Here is a 24654-nt window from a genome sequence, read left to right as displayed (position 1 = left end):
GTAGGATATATAGAGAGGGAGAATTATAATCTTAAAGGTTATCGCTAAATAGAGCACTCCTTTTATTTATAATAGTAGACTACTATATATTAAAAATGTTAAAATCCCTTAGTCTTATAAGTAAGCTCTAAAGTCGAAATATATAGATAGATAGTAAGCCGCTATAAAGAGCTAGATCGATAACCTATATATAAAAGGAACTTTCGATATTATACGGAAACTATAAGGTATTATACTATTACCTAGTTAATAGGTATATAATTTAAAAGTTACTAAAGATAATAAAGTTTACAGCTTTAAAGCTAGATAGGGACATTAATGGATTACTACTAACATATAACTTGGTTCGTTGTTAGGAAACCTGGTTAAGTATAACCGATAGATGAATATATATATATCTACATATCAAAGTGTTGATGCGAAAAAAGGATTTCGAAGAAATCCGGGGGGCCCCAGGCTCTGCCTAGGGGGGCGAAGCCCGACGTTACGAAAGATGTAGTATATACAATGTATGTTTTTTTACTTGATAAAAAAGAGCTACTGATGAAGAACTATAGTTTATATAAGGTGATATTTGTTCACTTAATGAATAAGATTGTATAGACGGTGGGTGTACGGGATACTATACACGTCTTTGATTGGATAGACTTTTTAGGATCCACTAGATATATAATATTGCCCTAAAAAGTCGAGCCTAAGTCTCGACGTAATTTCCCCTTTAGGGGAAATTTGGGTACCCAGAGGGGCCTATAGAGGGCGGGAGGATCCGCTAGCTATTAGCCGGTAAGTATAGGGCGCGACCCGAAAGGGTTAGTACCGGATACGGTATAGTAATAGTAGTGTACTACTATAATATAAGAGCGGTCGGAGAGCGACCGCTTTCCTAAAGAGGGGAATTTTAGGCTTAAGTCTAAAAGCCTAGTAAAATTACTACTTGTAGTAATTCTTGGTATATAGTGCTAATTTACGTAAGTATACGTATACTAGTGTCGTTCTCGTATATATCGTTACGAGTATATAGATCTAGGTGTACCTAGATCCCTTATACTTCTATAGATATTTTTATATATTAAAAATTGTTAATTATCTCGCTATATCTATAGCGAGTGTCTCTAGTAGATAGGATTTTAGTAGAAATCATAAAATAATAATTTAGCCCTCGATAGGGTTACTATCGAATATATTATCGATAGATAAGTCGTTTACTAGATAGTATATCCTTATTATATAGAATATATACAAGTTAAATAAAGATACTTATAAGTTCGAGTATTATATTCGGTGTAGTATTACTAAATGTTAGTACTATAGAACTAAAGTTATTAGCGGTATATAAATACTATAGTCGGGGGCGGCGAGTACGCTATATAGGCCTAGGCGACCGCCTAATTATACGAAGTAGGAAGTCCTTAATGAATACTAGGTTATAGTATTCCGTTTTAATAAGAGAAGTGTTCGAATAGTAAAGCTATTCGACCTACCTAGTGTTTGTAGGCGAGAAGTTATCTCGCCCGGAGTCGAAGCGGTCTACTCGCGCTATACGCTAATCCGAGTTAAGGTACCGTTAGGAGCTAATACTATCACAGTATGGCTAGAGTAGTGGTAGAGCTAGATAATAGCTTATTTATACTATAAGAGTCATTTTAGAATATAATTGGGCCGTCCTAAGATAGGGCGGCGGGCGGCGTCGCGCAGATAGTCTTTAACTGAACTTAAAAGCTTATAAGATAGGGTTACCTATATAGAAAACAGTTCCGCTGATAGTTTGGGCCTTTAGGAAATAAAGGCGGAGATCGGAGAGAGATTCTTAGTGATTGAGGATATGCTTACGACACTTATTAGGTCGGTTGTAAAGCTGGAAGCTAAAATGCAGTTGCTCACGCGTCCTTGATAAAATTTGGCGTTGCCCAAATCTTCACAGTAAAACTAGGTGTTAACCTGGTTTAATTGAAAGACAGTTATAAATGGGAATTGTTTAGGAGTAGTATATAGAAATTACTAGATAAAGAAGGAAGATTCTATTTTCTATACCCCGGTTATCTAGAATATATTAGTAAAAATTATCTTTACCCTTATCGCTTAATAAGGTTATAAATAGCCTTAGTTCGATATAGTTACTATATACCTTAACGTTTTATATAAGAATTATAAGATAGTCTTTATTATTTAACCTATCGGCTTCGAATATTAAGAGCTAGATATTAGAGTAAAAGGCTAGGTCTGTGACGATCGAGGCTGGACTGGACTTTGCTGGACTGGACTTTCTGCCGTTGTTCACCGCCTACAGAGTTTTCTGTCACATGACTCCGCTTTGTACATGTTTGTCATGTTTGCACGAGGAGATAGGACAAGGACAAACAAAGGCCTTATCGTGCATGTTTTCTCTCTTCTTCTTTCCTTTTCCCTCTTATACTTAGTATTCTCGTTAAATGCACTCTTTTTGATTGAAGATCTGGCTGGTAATATAATACTAAGTACCACTCTCAATTCCACGAAGCAGTAAGACTGTACGGACCATTATTTGCGATTGGTCCCGGTCCCGCTTTATACCACTTCCCGTTCCTTAGCACCGTATAAGCTAAGACTCGATCCGACCCGAACCTGATTTAGTCTGACTAATCACGATGGTGGAGACTCGACGAAACCCGACGAACTGTGGTAAGTAGCCGGTTGTTACTATGCTAGATGATGAAGAAACTCCGGAGCATATGACGGATGCTCCTAAACCGAAGACCCTAATGAGATTAGTTGAGACTGATGAATATGATAAAGATGAAGACGATGATAACGCTAGAGAAGAATCCTCTTTGCGTGGTAGATTGCAGAAGACCTTGATAAAGGAACGATTTTTTGAACTCGTTCGTAAATATAAGAAACTGAAGGAGAAGAACTAGGAGCTTGAGGATGAAGTTATAGTCCTCTAAGCCTATCGAGTTGAAACCGACGTTGTGATTAAGAACTTGAAGATTGAACGTGATGAGGCTATTACTTATTACGAATATGTAATCAGAGCTTATGATAGTCTTATATATAAGCTTGTGAACTAGGAACGTATCGGCGTACCGATTGTAGAGGCCGGTCGAAAGACGATAAAGATGCCGGACGCCCCGATGCTTAGTGACGGTAAGGAAGTACGATTTAAAACCTAGGAAATAGTCATGCGTTAGAAACTAGAAGCCAATACCGATCATTACCCGTTACCTATATATTGTAAGCTTTATATATAGAGTCGCTATGAGGGTAAGGTATAGTTGTATATTACGCCACGACTGAGTTCCGATTCTAGTAATCTATATATAGACGCCGAAGATATGATCGCTTACCTAAAGACCGTTTTTACTAATCCGAACCGACGCGTTGAAGTATATACTATATACTATAAGTTGACGATGAAGCCTAAGGATAGTTTTACCGACTTCCTCGCCGAGTTTATATAGCTTATAGAAGAAGCTATTATAATCGAAGAGAACCGAAAGCGTGACCTGTACTCGAAGCTCCTATACCTACTATAGAGCTAGGTAATATAGGCTGTCAACTAGGATACTGTGACCTTTAAATATTTTACTAAGACCTATTAGAGTATATCCTATAAGATCAATCTTTAATAAGAAGTAAAGACTATCTCCTATATACGGTCTACTATTACTACGGGTAGTGGTGTAGGTGTAGGAGCGGTCGTAAAGCTAACGTTAGCGTCGATATATACCCCTCGTATAAAACGTGAAGAAAGTGTTAACCCTAGAAGACTCTCGAATGCCGAACGAGACACTTTAATGAAGGAAGGTCGATACTTTAACTGTAAGGAGTAAGGATATATAACCTGTGACTACCCGAAGAAGAAGCTAGCTAGTACTATCGCTATTGCTATAGCTCACCCTTCTCCCCGTATTATTAAGCTTGACGATAATAAAGATAGTAGCTAGGGAAAAGTCGATGCCTAGGTTAAGTTTCCTACCTAGGTGGATAGAAAGTATCGCTATATTCGCTAGATTTATATAAGTTGATTAGCGGTCCTAGGGATAGTTTAGTTTTTAGTATTAGACTAATATATAATAGACGCTCTTTCTCTATTTTAGCGTTTAGTGATATTAAAGTAGATAGATACGTATTCTTAAATCGGGAGCTAAGTGTGCTCCTCGGTAAGCGATTTGAACTGAAGGCGGAAAGTATAGGATAGGAGTGCCCCGTTCGGGGGTTCGACGGAAAGCTTAGTAAACCGATCACGTATATTATATTCCTTACGATATATATAGATAGTAGGGTGTAGTAGTAGGTTCCGATACTGATCGCTGATCTCGGAAAGTACGATATGATCCTTAGAAGGAAATGGTTTATAGATTATAATATCCTATTAGATTGTCGTCGGTCCCGGATGATCTGGCTAGATAAGAAGACGCTTTTTGACGATGTGGTAAGTAAGATGGTAGTACTAACGCCTACTACTATCCTCTAGAAACCGAAACTAAATCCTGACTATTAAGCGGATGCTGATCGATAAAACCGTCTTTTCGGCCGAAAAGAGTTAGAGATAAAGGATAGTTATAAGTATATACGTACGCGTTAGTACGGACACTAGTAGGTTAAGGAATAAAGAAAAATGAGCCGGAACCTAAATAATAAAAGTAAAACGATGGTTTCGAAGATTCGATAGTTAGATAAGGTACTACCGATAATTGATATTAGCGCTATCGGTAGTGTAGGATTCAACCGATTGTATAAGCGTAGGAAGGTTGATAAAGAGACTGAAACCTTCTCCACCTCGCTCTATAAGATTGATCATATTATTAAGATTAAGAGTATCTAGATCTAAGATATAGAGATCGAGGAGATCAAGAAGACACTCCCTAGGGAGTACTATAAGCTTATAGAAGTTTTCTTAAAGAAAAAGTTAGACGAACTGCCACCCTATAGACCTAGAGTCGACTATAATATTATGCTCGAAGCCGAAGTATAATCTAGATACTATCCACTTTATAAGTTGTTATTAGAAGAACTTAAAGCCGCTAAGAAGTATATTCTTAAGAATTTATAGAAAGGTTTTATTATCCTAAGTTCCTTGCCGTATGCTTTACCGATTTTAATGGCTAAGAAGCTAGGTAGAGGATTGCGTTTCTATATCGATTTTAGAAGGCTGAACGTAGTAACGAAGAAAGACTGCTATCCTCTACCACTGATTGATAAGGTGATTTAACGAATAAGTAAGGCGAAAATCTATACGAAGCTTGATATTTAGTAAGGATTCTACCGGATCTGTTTAACCCTAGAAGCCGAAGATCTCACTATATTCCGTATACGATACGGATCCTTTAAATATAAAGTGACACCGTTTAGATTGACAAATGGCCCTATAACGTTCTAGAGATTTATAAATGACGTACTCCGAGAGTGTTTGGATGAATATGCGGTCGCTTTTATAGACGATATCCTAATCTATAGTGAGAATGTCGAAGATTATAAGCGATAAGTTAAGGAAGTGCTTCGTCGGCTATAGGAAGTAGGACTATAGGTCGCTTTACCGAAATCTGAGTTCTCAGTTAAGAAGACCAAGTTCTTAGGTTTTATTGTGAGCACTGATAGTATTGCTATAGATCTAGTAAAGATCGAAGTGATCTAGTCATAGTTAACGCCGACTATAGTGAAAGGAGTATAGTTATTTCTAGGATTCTATAACTTCTACCGACGATTTATTAAAGTATATAGTATGATCTCGAAGCCATTATATCGATTAATAAGGTAGGGCGTTCAATTTAAGTGGTTAATATAGTGTAAGGAAGCTTTCCTATATCTAAAGCGGAATCTAGTCGATATACCGATTCTCCGACATTACAATCTAGCTCGGAGGATAAGAGTTAAAACGGACGTATTAGATAGAGTTCTCGGAGTAGTTCTTACTTAGTACTATAAATAAGATGATTTCTAGTATCTAGTAGCGTTCTATTCGAAGTTAATATAGCTAGTAGAACTGAATTACGAAGTCAGAGATAAAGAACTCTTAGCAATTATTCGCGTATTATAGGAATAGAGACCCGAGCTTAAAGGACTATTATAGAAGGATCGTTTTAAGATCCTCACCGATCATTAGTTATTAGAATACTTTATAACGACTCGATAGATAAATTAGCGATAAATAAGATAGAGTGAGTTCCTATCGCAATTCCACTTTATAATTAAGTACCGGCCCGGAAAGAGGAATATTATTATAGACGCCTTATTAAGAAAGGAGACCCCTTATATAGACGAGAGTCGTAAGATTATAAAGTTGCCGAAAGCTTGTCTAGATAAAGGAGTGCTCCTAACTCACTTAGCTCCTATCACGTCGGAGGAGACTATTTAAGAGATAGTAGAGATCGTTAAAAGAGTTAAGGAGTCTAACCGTCGAAGCTTAGAGTTAGACGAGTTCCGATAGATAGCGTAAATAAGGGATAACTCCCGGTAGATAATATAGGACGGATTGCTTTTTAATAAAGGACGGCTCGAGGTACTAGACGACGGAGATTTGCGTACTCGTCTACTCGATAAGATATACCGACAACCTTTAACAGCGTATCTAAGAGTTAAGAAGATAAAGAAACTAGTTACGATAAGATATTATTAGTACGGATAGGCGACTAACGTAAAGCGATATATCGATAATTGCTTGATTTATAAGCGTATAAAGGCTTAGAGAGACTGTACGCTAGGACTACTACGACCCCTACCGATCCTAGAGCGCCTTTAGTAGTATCTTTTAATAGATTTCCGTTTATTCCCGAAGGATCGTTATAGATACGATATAGTGTTTATAGTTATAGATCGACTGAGTAAGAGACCGATCTCTATCCTATACTAGAAGGAGATTAAAGCTAAGTAGATAGCCTAACTGTTTATTAATTATATTATACGTATTTTGGGAATCCCGGAGACGATCGTATTAGATCGCGGAGGACAATTTATCTTAGAATTCTAGACCGAGTTCTATAGAATTCTAGGGATTAGATAGAAGCTTTCGACTATATACTATCTATAAATAGACGGATAAAGTAAGATCGCGAACTAATATATAGCTTAAAGGTTACGTCTATACGTTAAATAGAACTAAGATAACTAGTCTAAGTTATTACTAATAGTTAACTTTACGGTATTAATCCTTCCCTAGGACACTACGAAGAAGTCTCCGTTCTTTATAGAGCGAGGCTATAAGCTATTAATAACATTTAACTAGAGGGATCGAGGATTATTAGTATCGACGCTAAATAAGTAAGAAGTAGCTTAGATGCTCTCGGATCTGTAGGAAATCTAGACTTAGACTAAAGAACAAATTGTAAAATCGTAGTAATTGTAGGTCCGGTAGGTAAATAAGTATCGTCGTAAGGAGGATTTCGGAGTTAACGACTTGGTGTTTATTATAACGAAGGACTAGCTTTAAGATCGACCGAGTAGGAAGCTTTTATACCTAGTAAGTGGGCTATATAGGATTATTGAGAAAGTGGGCAATTCCTACAAATTGGACCTTCTTGAAGCAATTCGGGTATACCCTATCTTCTATCTAAGCAAATTGCGGAAGGCGGCGATAATAGAGCCCCTTACTAGACAGTATATAGATCCTTCCCCGCCGGTATAGGTTAGAGAGATAGACGAATAGGAAGTCGAGAAAATCCTAGATACTAGAATGTATTACCGGAAGCTATAGTATAGAATATAATAGGTAGGATATAACCTCGACTTACAGTGGTATCCTACTAGCGATATAAAGCACGCGCCGAGGAAACTATAGGAATTCTATACACGGTATCCTACGAAGCCGGGTCCTCTAATGCGTTTATAGGAATGGCTACATGCTGACGAAGAAGATCGGGTTCTTAAGGACTATAGTGATAATGATAGGCCTACATTCAGGGACTGAATGCAGTTTTAGCCGGGGGTTATATGACGATCGAGGCTGGACTGGACTTTGCTGGACTGGACTTTCTGCCGTTGTTCACCGCCTACAGAGTTTTCTATCACATGACTCCGCTTTGTATATGTTTGTCATGTTTGCACGAGGAGACAGGACAAGGACAAACAAAGGCCTTGTCGTGCATGTTTTCTCTCTTCTTCTTTCCTTTTCCCTCTTGTACTTAGTATTCTCGTTAAATGCACTCTTTTTGATTGAAGATCTGGCTGGTAACAAGGTCTACTAGTTAAAGTAAGCCCTATATAGACTTCGTAACTTAGCTACTCTCTAGAATAAAGAGCTTAATACTAGGCTAAATAAGATTAGTTTCTATATACTCGATAACGATCTATATATATATATAAAGAAATATAGTAAGTCTATTTAGTTTTTACTAGTATATATAGATAACTTTATTACTACCGCTCCTATAGACGGGGAGGTAGACTAGATTTTTTAAGAGGTAAAATAGTAGTTCGAAATTAAAGATATAGGGGAGCTATCTCGCTTCCTCGGTAGTACTATCTTATAAGACTATAAGAAAAAGATAATCTAAATATTATAGAAGGTATATAGTCTTAAAGCTCTATAATTTATAGAGATATAGTTATATATACTATTTCCTATCCTACTATTACTAGATAGAAAGTGGGATATAGATAATAAAGATCCGGAGACTCTTCTTTATAAAGATAAATATATATAATATAGATCTCTTATCGGTAGGCTAAATTAGCTAGCTATTAAGATAAGGCCGGATCTTAAATTCGCTATTATAAAGCTTTAATACTATATAGCTTTACCTATAATAAATAATATAGAAGCTATATATATAGTTTATAAATACCTAAAGGGGATAACCGAGCTCTATATTACTCTTAGAAAAGTCTCTAATATAACGTTCTTTATATATATAGACGCCTTATATAGTAATTAGTATAATACTAAATCTATAAAAGGTATAATTTAGTTCTTTAAAAGAGCCCCGATATACTAGTATATTAGAAAATAGACTATTATAATACCGTCTTCTACTACTATAGAATAGTATATATTAGATAGATCTATATAAGATATATAGTGGTTTTCGAAGATAGCTACTACTCTTAATCTATAGAACTCCGGAGAACTAATTGTGATCTTAACCGATAATATTAATACCTAGTTACTAATAGGAAAGAAATCGTATAAGAATAGCACTCGTTAGCTTAATATAAGGTGGTTTTTTATTAAAGATATAATTTTCTAAAGTAAAATCGATCTATAGAGAATAGATACGAAGAATAATATTACCGATAGATTTATAAAGCTACTCGAGAAGGATTAATATAAGCGTTTTATCTAGATACTAGGTCTTAATTAATCTATATATAAAATTTCTAGGTAGAAAGGAGGTTTTATAAAGCGTAGGAAAACGATAGAAAACAGCAAAAATAACGAGAGGTTTTTATATAGAGAGTCAAAAAGGTTGTATTATAGCAGTTAGTCCTAAAGGGGGGTGTTAGAGCAGTTACGTGATTAGCATGTGATTGTCACGTGACAGCCCGGGTCCTAGGACTTCTAGTAGTTAGTGCAGATAGCTTCCTCTCTCTTCTTCTTTTCCTCTCTAGAGTCTAATACAGTTTCCCCTATATCATTTCATTCCTGCGTAGCCTTCTCTATCGCTAACATATATTATTAATTAGTATAATATAAAAGGTATATAACTAAAAAAATAAGAAAAATAGAAAAGAAAAATAACCGATATTATTTATTTAAAGAGTAGTCGATAGCTTTAAAAGGCTTTAAAGATAAAACCTTAAAAAATAGGGAGATAATATTATAGAACTATCTATTACTAATCGATAGTACCCTACTAGATATATAGATAGGCTATTAAAAGCTAACTAATCTATCTATTAGTAGATTATATATAATATTTAATACTCTAATATTCCTAGATACTAAAGAAAAGGAATCTATTTATATTTAATAAATAGAAGTATAATTAAGCCTAATTAAACTTACTATTAAAACGGTTATAGTATATATATATTTTAGGGTATTAAATATTACTTATACTAGGAATCACTATATATAGAACTATAGATATATAACTATAACTCCTATATCGATTTTAAGAAGTATATATAGGAGTATATAGCGACTCTAATAGTAACTTTAAAGAGTTACGTTAGGAGTAGGAAGCGAAAGATATATAAGGATACTTATTTATATATTTAGTTTAATTCTTTATCTTTAATTATATATTATTATTTATATTTACCTTTTAGATTACTAATAACTCTATTATTTAATTATAACTTAATAACACTTATAAATAGACTAATACTCTAGTATAGATCTATTTAGCGCTCTATCTAGCACTATTCCTCGATATCTTAAAAAGACCTAATCTATAGTAAGGCCTATTAGGTAATAGTATAGTTAAGAGTATAGATCGTTAACGTTAGAAACCTAAGCGGTATAAGGTAAGTATACCCGGAACCCTTCTAACCTAACTATGACTAGTTGGCAGTGCGTAACAGAAACGCTCCTTAACAACGAATCTCTCAATATTAATGTGGCTAATAACTAAGGAGATTACCCTCAGTATATGATCGACTTCCATACACATTACGCGTTGTCTATTACAGACAAACTTATAGGGAAAGGAGCAGTTATATGCCGATCAAATGGAGCTCGTCAAATATATTTTCACCTCGCTAGCAAGGCCGGGAATTTTGAGGTTTTTCCCAAATTTGTGAATGAAGGTCATGATATCATATTGTAGGACGCCGATAGACTGAGCCCGTTTCACTATACAGTTTCAAAGGGGCATTCGGATATCCTGCATTTTATGTCAACAACTTGCAGCTAAGTGCTATCTAGGGTTTGGAATACACTTGACCATTTCGGTAAATATCCGCTATATCATTATGTCGCGTCTATGTTTTGCTTAGCTGAAGTTGTTCGTTTCCTTATATAGCTTGGTTGCGACGTTAATCAATCTGATACGGAGGGAAACTCGCCTTTAGGTCTTTATTTGGACTCGTTTCATTTCTCAGGTCGAACAGACATATTTTGGCTACTAGCTCTGGAGGGTGCCGACCTGCTTTGGATCAATAAGAAAGGCCAGAATTTGGCGCATCTTCTCACGCATCACAGGGCATCGCATGAGGTGATTCTTGACATTTTGTTTGACATTGGCTTGGATCCAGCAGCCACAGATCTTGACGGTAGAACCTTGATGCATCATGGAGCGATTCACGGCGTGTTCACCGAGGAGCTTTTAGAGTTCCTTGAGTGTAGAGGAGTCCTAGACCTAAACACACGAGATTCAACCGACAATACTCCACTCAACTACGCGGGAGAAGAGGCTAACCGAGAGTTTCCTGAAGATATACTGTCAAGGAATCACCGACGACGGGAAGAGTCATACGAGTGTCTGAAGGCAATGTCTCATGTTGTGCTATAATACTGTCGCACAGAAACAGGATTCTCTCAGCTTCAGGATCTTGCCAGAGGCTGGATACAGGAATGGATTGCGATTGCGCCTGAAAATTATCTGCAGAATCGATCATTGAGTGCGTGGAGGTAGATACAGTACCTTTTAGATCTAGTCTGCTTTCGAACGCCCATCACCTCCGCTGAAATCTCAGTTTTCAAAGAGGCAAGAACTTGAATACATTTTGTTGCTCGTGTCTTTTATCTTGCTCGATTTTGAAGGATTTATCGTTTAGGCTTTGCTCCTTACCTGAATGAGGGGGCGCGCTTCGTCAACGGACTCGTCTAGTGTCTTGGGAAGGGCCGCTGGTTGGTTCATTGGACGAGTCAGAAAGCTTAGATTTTTTTTTGTATCTAACCTGACTGCCTTATTGGACTAGGTTTGCACAGGATTGGGGGTAGTAAACAAAATAACAGGCCTCTCGGACGACGGGACTTTGGATTGAAAATAATCACGTGATCTTTGAGCGAAATGTGGACGTGTGGATTTCGACCTATTGATTGGCCAAGATGGATGATACCGCACCTTTCAATACACTGGGCGTTTATGCCAAATCAACCATGATCGCTCTTCAGGAGCTGCAGAGCGCAGGGTGGCAGCCAGTTGACGATGGGGTCGTGCGCTTGCTGCTAGTGGAAAGAGCTAAGGTCAATGCTCAAGGCGCACATTTCGGGAATGCTCTCCAAGCTACATGCATTGAAGGACTATTGTTGATCATAATAGAATAGACCAACCAGAATGGATTCACGGGAGAGGCGTACACACGATCGTGTTGGGTTCTGAGAGGCTGGAATCACGGTCGGTGGATCGTAGAGGAGGGGCGTGAAGTCCGTGTGATTAGGCCGGGGAGAATGTCCCTAGGCAGAGCACGGAGGTGTAGGCAACGGTTCATGGACCTCCCCCATACACTGGGTTTCCGAAAGATAGGCCGCGCCATACAGCCCGGAACTGCGACCTCACACGCCTGGCAGAGGATCGAATTGTGGTCCAGATGAAAGGCCTTTCTCGCCTCCAGCCGTCTTATAATATTGCTTATGCTTGCCCGGTGGGATTTACTAACGGCAACAGGGCCCTGGAAATCTGGGTTTACTGTGCCGAAGAATTGATCGCGGGCCTATGACATTGGTCAGCTCAACCAGGGCTCACTATAATTGATCTATCCGAGCGTCCGAATAGCTAGCTCGGGTAGAACGGCGATATTCGCGGTCAGCTTATTCCTAGGTATGAGGGGTTACACTTCCAAGGGGGCTTGGTCGGGTGGGGAAGTCACAGCTGGTGATTCGTCGCTCAACATCATCATATCCATATGAAACTCAACAAGTTGTGAGTTGGACTTGATCCTTTTGAAGTTTGGAGCGGCGAAACAACATCAACAGTGCGTCACAGATCTATAATTCTATGCAAGATTTGAATCAATTTGATACACAATTCCAGAATCAAGGGGCCGCTGGGCTTGTCCGCCATTCCCCATCCACAATCGCCTGAGGGTGGACGTAAATCCTCTAGGATTTTGTTGCGGTAGCGGGTGTCTCAGACATCCACCTCCTCGATAGGTAGGTAGTTCGCTCCTCTCCTAATACAACTCTCACTCCTTCCATTTGGTTCCTACATTCGCAACGCTCAAGAGATTCCATCCAACACTCAATCTTAGAAATCTCTTCTTGGGCTTGCTGCATATACTCATGACTCATCCCAAGGGATTCATTCCCGAGAGCCAGAACTCGCTTGAACCAAGTCAGGGCCTCGTCATACTGGCCCAAATTCATGTGGTTCCATCCAATCTGCAGCCCAGACCGTAGCGTGTGCTTATGACCTGGCCCTAAGGCAATAATCCGACCTTCAAACGCGAGCGAATGCCATTTCAGCGCGTTTTCGAATTGGGATTGAGCCTTATATGCTTTACCAATATTAGAAGCGCACCATAGGGTCTCTTGGGCATCCGGTCCTAATGTACGATTCTGGCCTTCGAAGGCGACAGAATACCACTGAATCGCCTTGTCAAATTGGGATTGACTGTCATATATGACACCAATATCGTGAATACTCTGCAGGGTGTGATAACCATCCGGTCCAAGGGTACGATTTCGACCCTCATAGACGATAAATTCCCACTCGAGCGCCTTGTCAAACCGGGATTGGAGGTGATATACAAGGCCAACAGACCTAGCGCTCCACAGGGTGTCTTCATCATCCGGTCCCAGGTACGGTTTCGACCCTCGAAGACGATAAAATACCACTCAAGCGCCTTGTCAAATTGGGATTGGCGCTCATATGCATAGCCAATACTCCTAGCACTCCATAAGGTGTCTTCGTGATCCAGCCCCAGGGTGCGATTTCGACCCTCAAAGGTGATAGAAAACCATTCCAGCGCCTTGTCAAATTGAAGTTGGTCAGCATACATGGCACCCATATTATTAGCACTCTCCAAGGCGTCTTCATCGTACGGCCCCAAGGTGCGACTGCGAGCCTCATAGACCATGAAATTCCACTCAAGACTTTCATCCACTCTAGATAGATGATTCAAAACAATCCAAATGCTATGCATGCTAGCCACTGTGTCGTTGTGATATAGTCCAAGTGTACGATTCCTTGTGTCGAAGGTCATAAACATCCACACAAGCGCCTGTTCATATTGATTATTCTCGTAATAGACCATAGCCATACGGTGGGCGCTGTCCACAGTTTCTTTGTGAGCTGAACCTAGTGTCGAATTCAGTGTTTGAAACTCGGTCTTGGCCCACTGAGCCTTTTTGTCAGGTAAGGCCTTCGAAGCGAAGTTGGCAAGATAGTTTCGCACGAGACGTAAGACTCTTTCGTGCTTCAGACCGTACATTTCCACCTCCGCCTTCAAGACTGTGCGGTACCATTGGTCCGCTTCCTCGTATCTTTCAAGATTGAACAATTGATCGGCGACAGCCTTTGCGGCATTCTGTGTCAACACGTTGGCCTGGCCTAATCTTGCCACTCGACCTTCGTATGCAACAAGTCTCAGCTCGAGTGCTTTGTCGAAGTTGCGACCTTCTTCGTAAAGAGCGGCTAGCCCGATAAGAGCCCCCATTGTAGCGTAATGACTATGCCCTAGGACACGCTGCCGGGCTGCCAAAATCCATTCGTACCATCTTCTTGACTCGTCAAAATGTCGCAGGTTGTACAGAGCCCAAGCTAAATCTCCCGCAACACTCAGAGACCTTGGGTGCATTGGATGAAGCCTCATGTAAATTTCCGATAGTTCCCATCGAAATAACTGGGCTGCGGCCTGAAGATTATAGTCTCGGAGGGCAATGGTCAATTTGTAAGTAAGTAACCATGGATCATCCTCCAGTTGTTCATCTTCGCGATATAGAGACTTAAAGAACAGTCCCGCTTCCTGTAATTGACCAAGAAGCCAGAGATACCACCACTGCGGCGTTTCATAAATGAATGATAGTCTATGGGGCGGTGTGGCATATGCTGGAGGATATTGGAGGTCCATGGAGGCCAATGTTGGTGCTTTGGTGAGGAATGATCGGGCATTCTCAAGAGCTGCATGGATGTGCGGTCCTAGTCGGTTTGTATTACAGCCACATGTACCCAAGTGACCCTCTGGATGTTTGAGGCGCAATGTACGAGCAAGAAGTAAGAGGGCTCTTTGTGAAAGTTCCTGCTTTCTCTGTAGGGGCAGTCGTTGCCTCAGCCAATAATGAATCAGAGGATGGATAGTGATGGCATTCATTGAAGAGGTAAAACGAATCAGAGAGAAAGACGCAAGCAAATGAAACAACTCGGGAATTGAGTTCTCTGTAAAGAATCATATCAGTCACGCAAAAAATTCCGCTCATTGACAGCCAGGAGAGAAAGACTCACTGTTTGTTTGAAGGTGCACATCGTCAGACAACATGTCCTCGAATATATCATTGTTTGACAAGAAACCACAAAGAAATAAAAGTTCAGCAGCTTCCGGTGTGCTCCTCTGGATTGCCTGGAGAGAGACCTCCCATGTAGTGAGAATTGTGTCGTTACGGTAGTCCCATATAGACTGAGGTCGTCTATGGGCAAGCAGCCTTTCGGCGTTGACGTGATACTGCTCAATGTACTTCTGGACGGCTCGGGTAAACTGCTCTGGATGATCGGGGAGAAAGTTCTGTTGAGCAGATATATAGGCACCGGCCTGCTCTATGGCAAGTGGGAAATACCCTAACAAGTCGAGTAATTCTTCGGCAACAGTGTCTGTTTCGTATGTCAATATAATCAGCCCCTCAGATTGCCAGAACTCTAGGCCTACCTTCAACTTTTCCGTAGAAGCCAGAACTCTTGGCAAATAGAGTCTTGCCCTCTTCTTTGCCCATCTCTCCAACTGGGATACTTTTCCAGTAGCCAGATATATCTTTCCGCCTGCTTGTCAGGAGGATGCTACCAAATGGCACTCTGGGAATATGATTGCGGATGTCGAATGAATCCAAATCGTCAACATTGTCAAATATCAGCAGCCATTGATGGTTCTCTTGCTGTGCCAACCAATCTAGCGTCCCCCTCACAGCCTGAGACACTTTTTCAATACCAGAACCCGTGTCATCCACGAGTATTTCTCCTCCAAATGATTCGGCAAACTTCTTGTATTCAGTGTCATTTGTATGGGTTTTTCGGAAGTGACTCATGACTTGATCAGCCGCATGGGCAAAGCTCCGGCGAATAGCTGGCACACTGGACCCGTCGATCCAGAACACGGATGTGTAGCTATCCATGTACCTATATGCATATTCGACAGCAATCTGGGTTTTGCCTATTCCTCCTGGGCCATGCAGGGCAAAAACGCATTGCTGGGAAGGAGTACATTCTTCCTTAAAATAGCGATGAGCATGCAGGAGAAGATCGGTCCGACCTGTGAACCGATCATTGCGTAGGAATGGCAGCTGAAGCGTGATTCGAAACTCGTCCTTTGTACCCTGACTGCGGCGATATTTTCGAGGTTCAGGAGAGATCGCATTCGATAAGATAGATAATAGAACCTGGTAGCTGCTATCCCGGGAGGCGAATTTATTTAAACCACTATGGTCTACGGGAAGACCAATGTTCCGTACCCTACCTCCTCCAAATTTGGCAGATTGTTCACGAACGCACTATACCCGGAGTCAGAATAATCGGTAATATCGAGACGAACAGACCCGGTCCTTACAAACTCTCTCCATTGAAAAAACCAGAGACTGAATAACAGAGTCGGTCGCTGCTCGAAGACATTGATGAGCTGAGTTTCTGCGCCTATGCCGGCCTCGAACCCTATGTGTAAATCCAGAAGCATGGTAGAATCATACTCTATCTCCTCCAATATGGAAGGATTTGATCCAACCAGTCGAAGTAAACGAGCTACCCGACGACCCCATGAGCTGAACGTGGATCCACGGTGAGGCGTCCCTAGAAAAACGATCGCTCGCGTATTCTGGGATATGTACTCAAAATCCGGGTTTCCACGAGCAAGGACAACGGCCTCCTTGATGACCAACCCTCCGTAGCTATACCCGACAAATACAAGCTTGCGACTTTTTGCCTAGATATTCAGTCAGACGACTCACACTTTATCTCCGCTGTCACTTCCTCATACCTCCTGGGACCGACGTATGCCATTTGCCATGTGCTCCAAAAGATCGCTTCCAATGGTTGCGAGCCTTGCTTGCACCGCATCTCTTTTCCAAAACGAGTCAAAGTTAAAGAAGTAAAGATGAGTGTTGCCAGTGTCTAACTGACGTAAATCATTAGGCAGAAAATCACGAATCCAATTGACATTTGCTTCGCTGGGGTCGGGTCCTTGCGTCGTCCTACGCGCCTGCCATGTTGTGTCCGGATTGGAGCCAAGCCCGTGGACAAATACTATGCTAGGTATCGTTAGCAAAGCTAATACTATCCATGAAATGACAAGAAATATTTACTCGATCCCATTACTGTCTTGTAGTTGAGTATAGTTAATAACTGGCACGAATCCCAGTGGTGCTCTATGTACTTGAGCTGGATTGGTAGGTGAGGGAATTCCACGAATCAAGAAATCGTAGACTATGGCAGCGATAAAGGGTACAATCAACCCCACCGTGTAGATATTCCTCCACATTGTGAGATACCGTGTTTGTTAGAAGCTTGTTACAGCCTTCGGACACCAGCGGCCCAGTCGTTTTCTGTGGAAGTTCCAGAGACTCCTCTCATGGCCGGAGCAAAGCGCAAAGGAAGAAGCGTGAAAAGGGGTGTTAGGGAATGAATCCGAAAAGAACATCTTTGGAGGCTGGCTAGCCCCGCCCCCAGGGTGGATTACTCAGCACTAGTGTGCACATGAAATTATGAGGCCCAACAAAAGTACATAGCTACCTATAGGTCATATGGTATCCTAGAGGTGCGTGTTCATGTTCCTCGTGCTAAGCGTCGGATGACTTTTGAGCGGCCCTTCGGTTTCGAAATCCCCACCATAACTGCCAGCCCAAAACAACAATGGGAGTACCTAATAGCAAGAGCCATATACTGGCAGATGCCATAAGAACAGTTATAGAGAATACCCAAAAGGCGAGGTTCATTCGCGAAAGCCCTATAACGGCGAGCTGGTGCAGGAACCCAGTATCGGTCGGCACGGTCAAGGTGACCTGCATAGCTGAAAGCACGACGGAAAAACTGGCGAAGACAAACAGAAGAGGGATCGTGGCTGATGAGAGATAGTTTGTGATCGACCAATGAGGGATATTATAGAACCAGGCGGTGCGCGCTTGGCTTGGACGAAAAGCGCGCACAGCGCAATCCAGGCGCGAAAGTCGGATCTGACCGTAATGATATCGTTTGGCCACCTGCTCGTCACTTAAATTTTGGAATCGATGGGCAAATCGGGCCCAATCCCCCCATTTCACCTCCGCTGGTATCAAATGGAGTTCCTGGGCCAGCAGAAAATCGGAATGATGCCGCACCAGCAATGCGTACGACCTTAAAAACCCAGCTGCCACAGCTGCCTCAAACCCAGGAAGCAGTGCTTCGGAGTGAACGTCTTTTCGACATAGATACAACGTCCAGAAGCGGTGGTTCAGAAGGCAAATGGGAATCGGCTTGATGTATATTTGATTATGCCGCCAAACGAGGTGAAGGCTTGGGTCCTCGGTGAGAAGGACAACGCGACCTTTCAGTTTCTGTGCATGAAGAGCATCAATGTGTAGGCCTGATTTTCGGGCGACCAGCCAGAGTTTGTCATACAGTTCATCCAAGACCGGAGTTTCTAATTCTCGGAGGAGGAAGTCCTTAACGTCTTGCTGTCGAAGTGCGACCGACGGAAACCCTGGTACATGATCAATTGTAGTTGCCGCATGATTTTCTTGCAGGCTTGAAACTGGGCTGGCCTGCGAATCCAACTCTTCTTTGCTCAGTCCCTCTGAGGGTGTGAATGGCGGTTGAAGAAACATTGTCGTAGACATAGGTAGCTAGTCAGCTATAAACCTTGAGGTTAAGGAGTTGAGTGAGCAGTGCATGATGGGCGCTAAAACCGCTGTGACGCTAAAAAGCAGCAATCCCCACCAGCTCGCTCTTGCAGCATCAGGTATTGGTGCCTAAAATATTGTCCCTGACCGCAGACCTCTGCAGCCTCAAGTGTCAATGGTCACGGGTTGCGCTTGATCTAGTATTCATCAAAACAAAACTTTAAATTGTGTGGAAATGTTGCTTGGATTTCCAATGTAGATCAAGTTAGTCGGCCGTTACTGGTGCCGACCACACTAACCGGCCCCACAATTTTTTTAACAAAAATACGGACCCTCGCAAGCGAGGGTCCGCCACCCATATGCAATAGATCACCCAAATGTAACATTTTTTTTAAATTTACCATTTTCACTTTAATCCACCACCAGCCTATTAACCATATCTAAAATCAATAAACAATTAGAGATTTAGCTAGAGAAAGCTCTCAATTCTCTAGCTAATTAATCTAAACCTAATATCCGGAAAACTATATAAGAATTCGCGGTCCTAATATATCGACTACATTAGCGATAGAAAGGCGGAAAATCACTTTTTTAATAATAACCTAATAGTAGGAAGCTTACTCCTATATAGGATGGGCTTTATATAAATATATTAAATACTTTAATATAGTCGGGGCCTCGATAAACCGCCGCTAAATTAGTATAGTAGCCGATTTAATTCTTGTCAGCGAGATAGAAGGCTACGCAGGAATGATGACGATATAGAGGAACTGTATTAGACTCTAGAGAGAGGAAAGAAGAGAGAGAGGAAGCTATCTACACTAACTACTGGAAGTCCTAGGACCCGGGCTGTCACGTGACAGTGTGATCCTAGAAGTCCCTTTTCTTATATAAACCTGTCTTATATCTCATTAGACGGCTCCGTATAGAGCCGTTTCTACACTTATATATACTATCGTTTCCGTACTATCTAGTACTTAGTTATTAGTAACCCTAACTTAATAATCGTTCCCGAATCTTATCGAGTAGTATATCGGTATAAGCTACCTCCTATAGCTAGCCTAGGGAGGTATAAGACGGTACCGCCTATATCTATATAAGATAGGCGCAGTATTTTTCCCCTTTTATCCTATCCTAATAACAATCCTATAGACCTAAGATATTAGATAAAGAAGGCTTATAGAATATACTATTGTCCTTCCTCTTTTCTCTAATACTCTTAGAATAGAGAAACCTAAAAAGAAGGAGAGACTAGAGATATATAAAATAATATCTCCCCTTTAAAATATAGAGCGGGTCTATTAATAAAGGATATATAATCTATAAAATAAATATAGATTTATATAGATCTATAAAAATCTATCTAGAAAAATAGTATATATAATTCTTTCTAGAATCTAAAAAATATATTATTTTTAAAAGAGATATATATCTCTAAACGCCTATCTAAAGAAAGCTCTAATCTATGTGACGATCTGAGGAGGTTTCTGCTAAAGGTTTCCGCCTTAGTTGTTGTTTATATATGATAGGACCCCACGTATAAAGGATCTCTAATCTTAAGGATCCTTTCTTTCTTTTCCTTTTACTTCTCTATATTTAGTATTCTCGTTAAATACACTCTTTTTAATTAAAGATCTAGCTAGTAATATAATATTAAGTACCACTCTTATTTCTTTAATAGTACGTTTATATAGACTATTATTATAATTAGTTTCGGTCCTATTATTTCCCTACTTTCGTTCTTTAGTATTATATAGCTAAGACCTCGATCCTAATCCCAAACCGAAGTCTCCGACTAATTAAAATAGCCGGATCGAAAAGAAACCTACTAATAAATTAAGGTAAATAGCCTATTACTATATCTAAAGATAATAAAAGTTATAAATAAGAGATAGTCGCTACTCTCAATCCGAATATTCTAACTCCTAATCTATAGAGACTAGTTAATACTAGTAAATATAAGAAAGAAAATAAATCCCTAATCCGCGAATATCTATACTAGACTTTAAATAAAAAGCGGTTCTATAAACTCGCTTATAATTATAAGAAATTAAAAGATAAGATCTAGTAATTTAAAGATAAAATAACTATCCTCTAAACTAAAAAAATTAAAACTAAGATTATAATTAAAATACTTATTTAGGAGCGTAATAAAGCTACTATTTATTAAGATATTATAATTTATAAATATAGTAATTTTATCTTTCGCTTTATAAATATCTAGAATTAGACTAGTTCTAATATACCGATTATAGAGGCCGCTACTATTTATAAAACTATAAAGATATCTAATACTCTAATATTAAATAATAAAAAGGAAGTCTATTTTAAAATCTAAGAAACTATAATTTATTAGAAATTTAAAGCTAATACCGACTATTATCCTCTATCTATTTATTATAAGCTTTATATTTAGAGTCGCTATAAAAGTAAAGCCTAGCTATATATTACTTTTTAGATAAATACTAATACTAGTACCTTTTATAAAAATACCGATAATATTATCTTTTATCTAAAGACTATCTTTATAAACCTAAATCGATATACTAAAGCTTATACTATATATTATAAGTTTAAAATAAAGCTAAAGGATAGTTTTACTAATTTCTTTATAGAATTTATATAGTTTATTAAAGAGATAGCGATTATAATTAAAAACTAGAAGCGAGATTTATACTCTAAACTCCCCTATCTACTTTAAAACTAAATTATATAAATAGTTAATTAGGAATCTATTTTATTTAATATTTTTATCTAGAATTATTAGAGTATATTTTATAAAATTAGTCTATAATAAAAAGTAAAGTCTACTTCCTATATATAATCTTTAGTAGCTATTTTAAAAGGAAATAGCGGTATATCTTTAATAATAGTAAACTAAATATATACTTTTTATATAAAGTGTAAAAGAAATACTAATAATATTAGAATATCGCCTATTAAAAAAGAGACTTTAATAAAAGAAGGATAATATTTCTATTATAAAGAGTAGGGATATATAACTTATAAATATCTAAAGAAAAAACCGACTTTTATAGTTATAGCTACTATTCCTACTATATCTATACCCTATATTAATAAGATTATAGAATTTAAAACTAATACTAATACCGATTTAGGAAAAGCCTATATTTAAATAAAGTCTCTTTTTTAAATAAAAGAAAAGTATTACTATTTTCGCTAGATTTATAAAAATTAATTAAAGATTTTAAAAATAGCTTAATTTTTAATATTTAGCTAATATATAATAGACGCTTATTTCTTATTTTAGTATTTAGTAATATTAGAGTAGATAGATATATTTTTATTAATTTAGTAATAATCCTATTACTAGATAAGCGTTTTAGAATTAGAGTAGAACGACTAAACTATAAATATCTAGTATAAAGATTTAATAGTAAGCTAATAAAACTAATATACTATATCGCTATTCTTATAATCTATATTAATAAAAGAATATAATAATAGATTCTTATATTAATTATATACTTTAGATAATATAATATAATCCTAAAATAGATATAATTTATAGAATATAATATTCTTTTTAACTATTAATAATACTATATAATCTAACTAGATAAAAGAATATTATTTAATAAAATAGTAAATAAAATCTCTATCCTAATACTAAAAGCTATTCTATAAAGATCTCTATAGAATAAAGTCTATTAAAAAGATATAGATTATTAAAATCGCCTTTTAAAGTAGTCTTAGTAAATTAACTAATTTTAAAATAGTATCTATCTTTATATTTATAAACGATAATATAGCTATTAGTAGATAAAGAAATAGAGAAAGATAGTCCGGAATATTAATAATAAAATCTCTTATATTCTAATCTTTTTTTAAAAAAAAAGAGGATTTAGAACTACTATTACTTTTTATCGATATTAATACTATTAATAAAGCCGGATTTAATAGACTATAATTAAAGATAAAAAGAGATCTAGAGAGCGGAGTTAAGATTTTTATAATCTTATTTTATAAGATCGATTAAAGTCTTTCTATAAAATTATCTATTAAAAAAGATTTTAAGTTTAATAAAATTAAAAGAATATTATTAAAAGAATATTATAATCTTATTAAAATATTTTTAAAGAAGAAATTAGATAAACTACTTCTATATTAGTTAGATATAGATTATAATATTATTCTTAAAATTAAAGCTTAACTAGGATACTATCCTTTTTATAAGCTTTCTTTTAATAAATTAAAAGCTATAAAGTAGTATATTATTAAAAATCTTAATAAAGGATTTATCGTTTTAAATACTATACTATATACTTTACTAATTTTTATAGTAAAGAAGCCTAGTAGTAGTCTCTGTTTTTATATAGATTTCTAGAAGCTAAATACTATTATAAAAAAGGATTACTATTTTTTACCCCTAATTAATAAAGTTCTATAATAAACTAATAAGACTAAGTTCTTTATAAAATTAGATATTCGATAAGGTTTCTATCGGATTTATCTAATATTAGAAATAGAAGATTTTATAACTTTCTATATAAGATATAGATCTTTTAAATATAAAGTTATATCTTTTAATCTAACTAATAGTCTTACTATTTTCTTATAATTTATAAATAGTATTTTAAAAAAATATTTAGATAACTATATAATTATATTTATAAATAATATTTTAATCTATAGTAAGACTTTTAAAAAGTATAGATAGTAAGTTAAAGAAGTACTTTTCTATCTATAAAAAGTAGGTCTTTAGATAGTACTATTAAAGTATAAATTTACTATTACTAAAATAAAGTTTCTTAGTTTTATTATAAGTACCGATAATATTATAATCGATCTAAAGAAGATTAGTATAATCTAATTATAAAAGCCTCTATTAATAGTAAAAGGAGTATAGTCGTTCTTAGGTTTCTATAATTTCTACTAATAATTTATTTAAAGATATAGCGCTATTTTAAAGCCTTTATATTATCTAATCTAGTAAGATATTTCCTATAATTAGTCTTTACTTTATAAAGTAGCTTTCTAGCTTCTAAAAGAGAAACTAATAAATATACCTATTCTTTATTATTATAATCCTACTTATTAAATCTAAATAGAAATAGATATCTTAGATAAAATATTTAGTATAGTTCTCTTTTAATATTATAAAGATAATAATTTCTAATATCTAATAGTATTTTTTTTGAAAATAATATAATCTATAGAGATAAACTATAAGATATATAATAAAAAGCTTCTAGCGATTATCTATATACTATAAAAATTACGATCTAAATTTAAAGGACTTTTTTAAAAGGATCGCTTTAAGATCTTTATAGATTATTAGTCTCTAAAGTACTTTATAACTACCTAATAAATAAATTAATAATAGATAAGATAGAGTGAATTTCCCTCCTAGTTCTATTTCCTAATTAAGTACCGATCTAGTAAAAAGAATATTATTATAGATATTCTATTATAAAAGGAAATACTATATACTAATAATAGCCGATAAATTATATTTCTACTTATAAAATATCTAGAAGAAAATATATAACTAAAAGTTAAGGTTAGTCCTATCGATCTAAAGGATATTTAACGCTAAGAGATTATAGAAACGGTAAAGTATACTAATAGATAGAGTATAGAACTGTAAAGGTATATAGTATTCAGGTGTACGGCCTATCAACCGGGTAAGATACAATGGCTATAGGAGGGGATCAATGTATTGTCTCTATATACCAAGACTAATTCTTATCAGAATTCAGGGGGGGCCCGGGGGGCCTTAGGATTTTAGGAAAATAGTATGCTAAGATATAGGGCCGATCACATAACGAACCCCGCTCGCTTCGGCCATGTCATATCTGACACGCCTATATTAGCTGATC

General features: G+C 37.3%; 3 protein-coding genes across 3 annotated transcripts; 1 reads left to right on the top strand and 2 right to left on the bottom strand.

Moving 5' to 3' along the window:
* Positions 1-11908: 11908 nt before the first annotated feature.
* Positions 11909-12127, top strand: N7519_008605 (uncharacterized protein; the record flags this gene model as incomplete). The annotated part of the gene is made up of 1 exon (XM_057295380.1): positions 11909-12127. The coding sequence occupies one exon, from the start codon at positions 11909-11911 to the stop codon at positions 12125-12127; it is 219 nt and encodes a 72-aa protein (XP_057143262.1).
* A 774-nt stretch (positions 12128-12901) lies between these two features.
* On the bottom strand, positions 12902-17475 carry N7519_008604 (uncharacterized protein; the record flags this gene model as incomplete). Its single annotated transcript, XM_057295379.1, has 7 exons — positions 12902-13562; positions 13634-14939; positions 15243-15605; positions 15661-16495; positions 16552-16920; positions 16975-17245; positions 17300-17475. 7 exons carry the CDS (start codon positions 17473-17475, stop codon positions 12902-12904), a joined length of 3981 nt encoding a protein of 1326 aa, XP_057143261.1.
* A 298-nt stretch (positions 17476-17773) lies between these two features.
* On the bottom strand, positions 17774-18796 carry N7519_008603 (uncharacterized protein; the record flags this gene model as incomplete). The annotated part of the gene is made up of 1 exon (XM_057295378.1): positions 17774-18796. The coding sequence occupies one exon, from the start codon at positions 18794-18796 to the stop codon at positions 17774-17776; it is 1023 nt and encodes a 340-aa protein (XP_057143260.1).
* Between the last annotated feature and the right edge of the window lie 5858 nt (positions 18797-24654).

The sequence above is a fragment of the Penicillium mononematosum genome, assembly GCF_028829835.1.
Source record: "Penicillium mononematosum strain IBT 11891 chromosome Unknown utg000005l:1.0-9366267.0:1.0-9372171.0, whole genome shotgun sequence".
Taxonomy (NCBI): Eukaryota; Fungi; Ascomycota; class Eurotiomycetes; order Eurotiales; family Aspergillaceae; genus Penicillium; species Penicillium mononematosum.
Note: the sequence above shows the minus strand (reverse complement) of the source record. Positions and strands in the feature narration are given on the sequence as shown.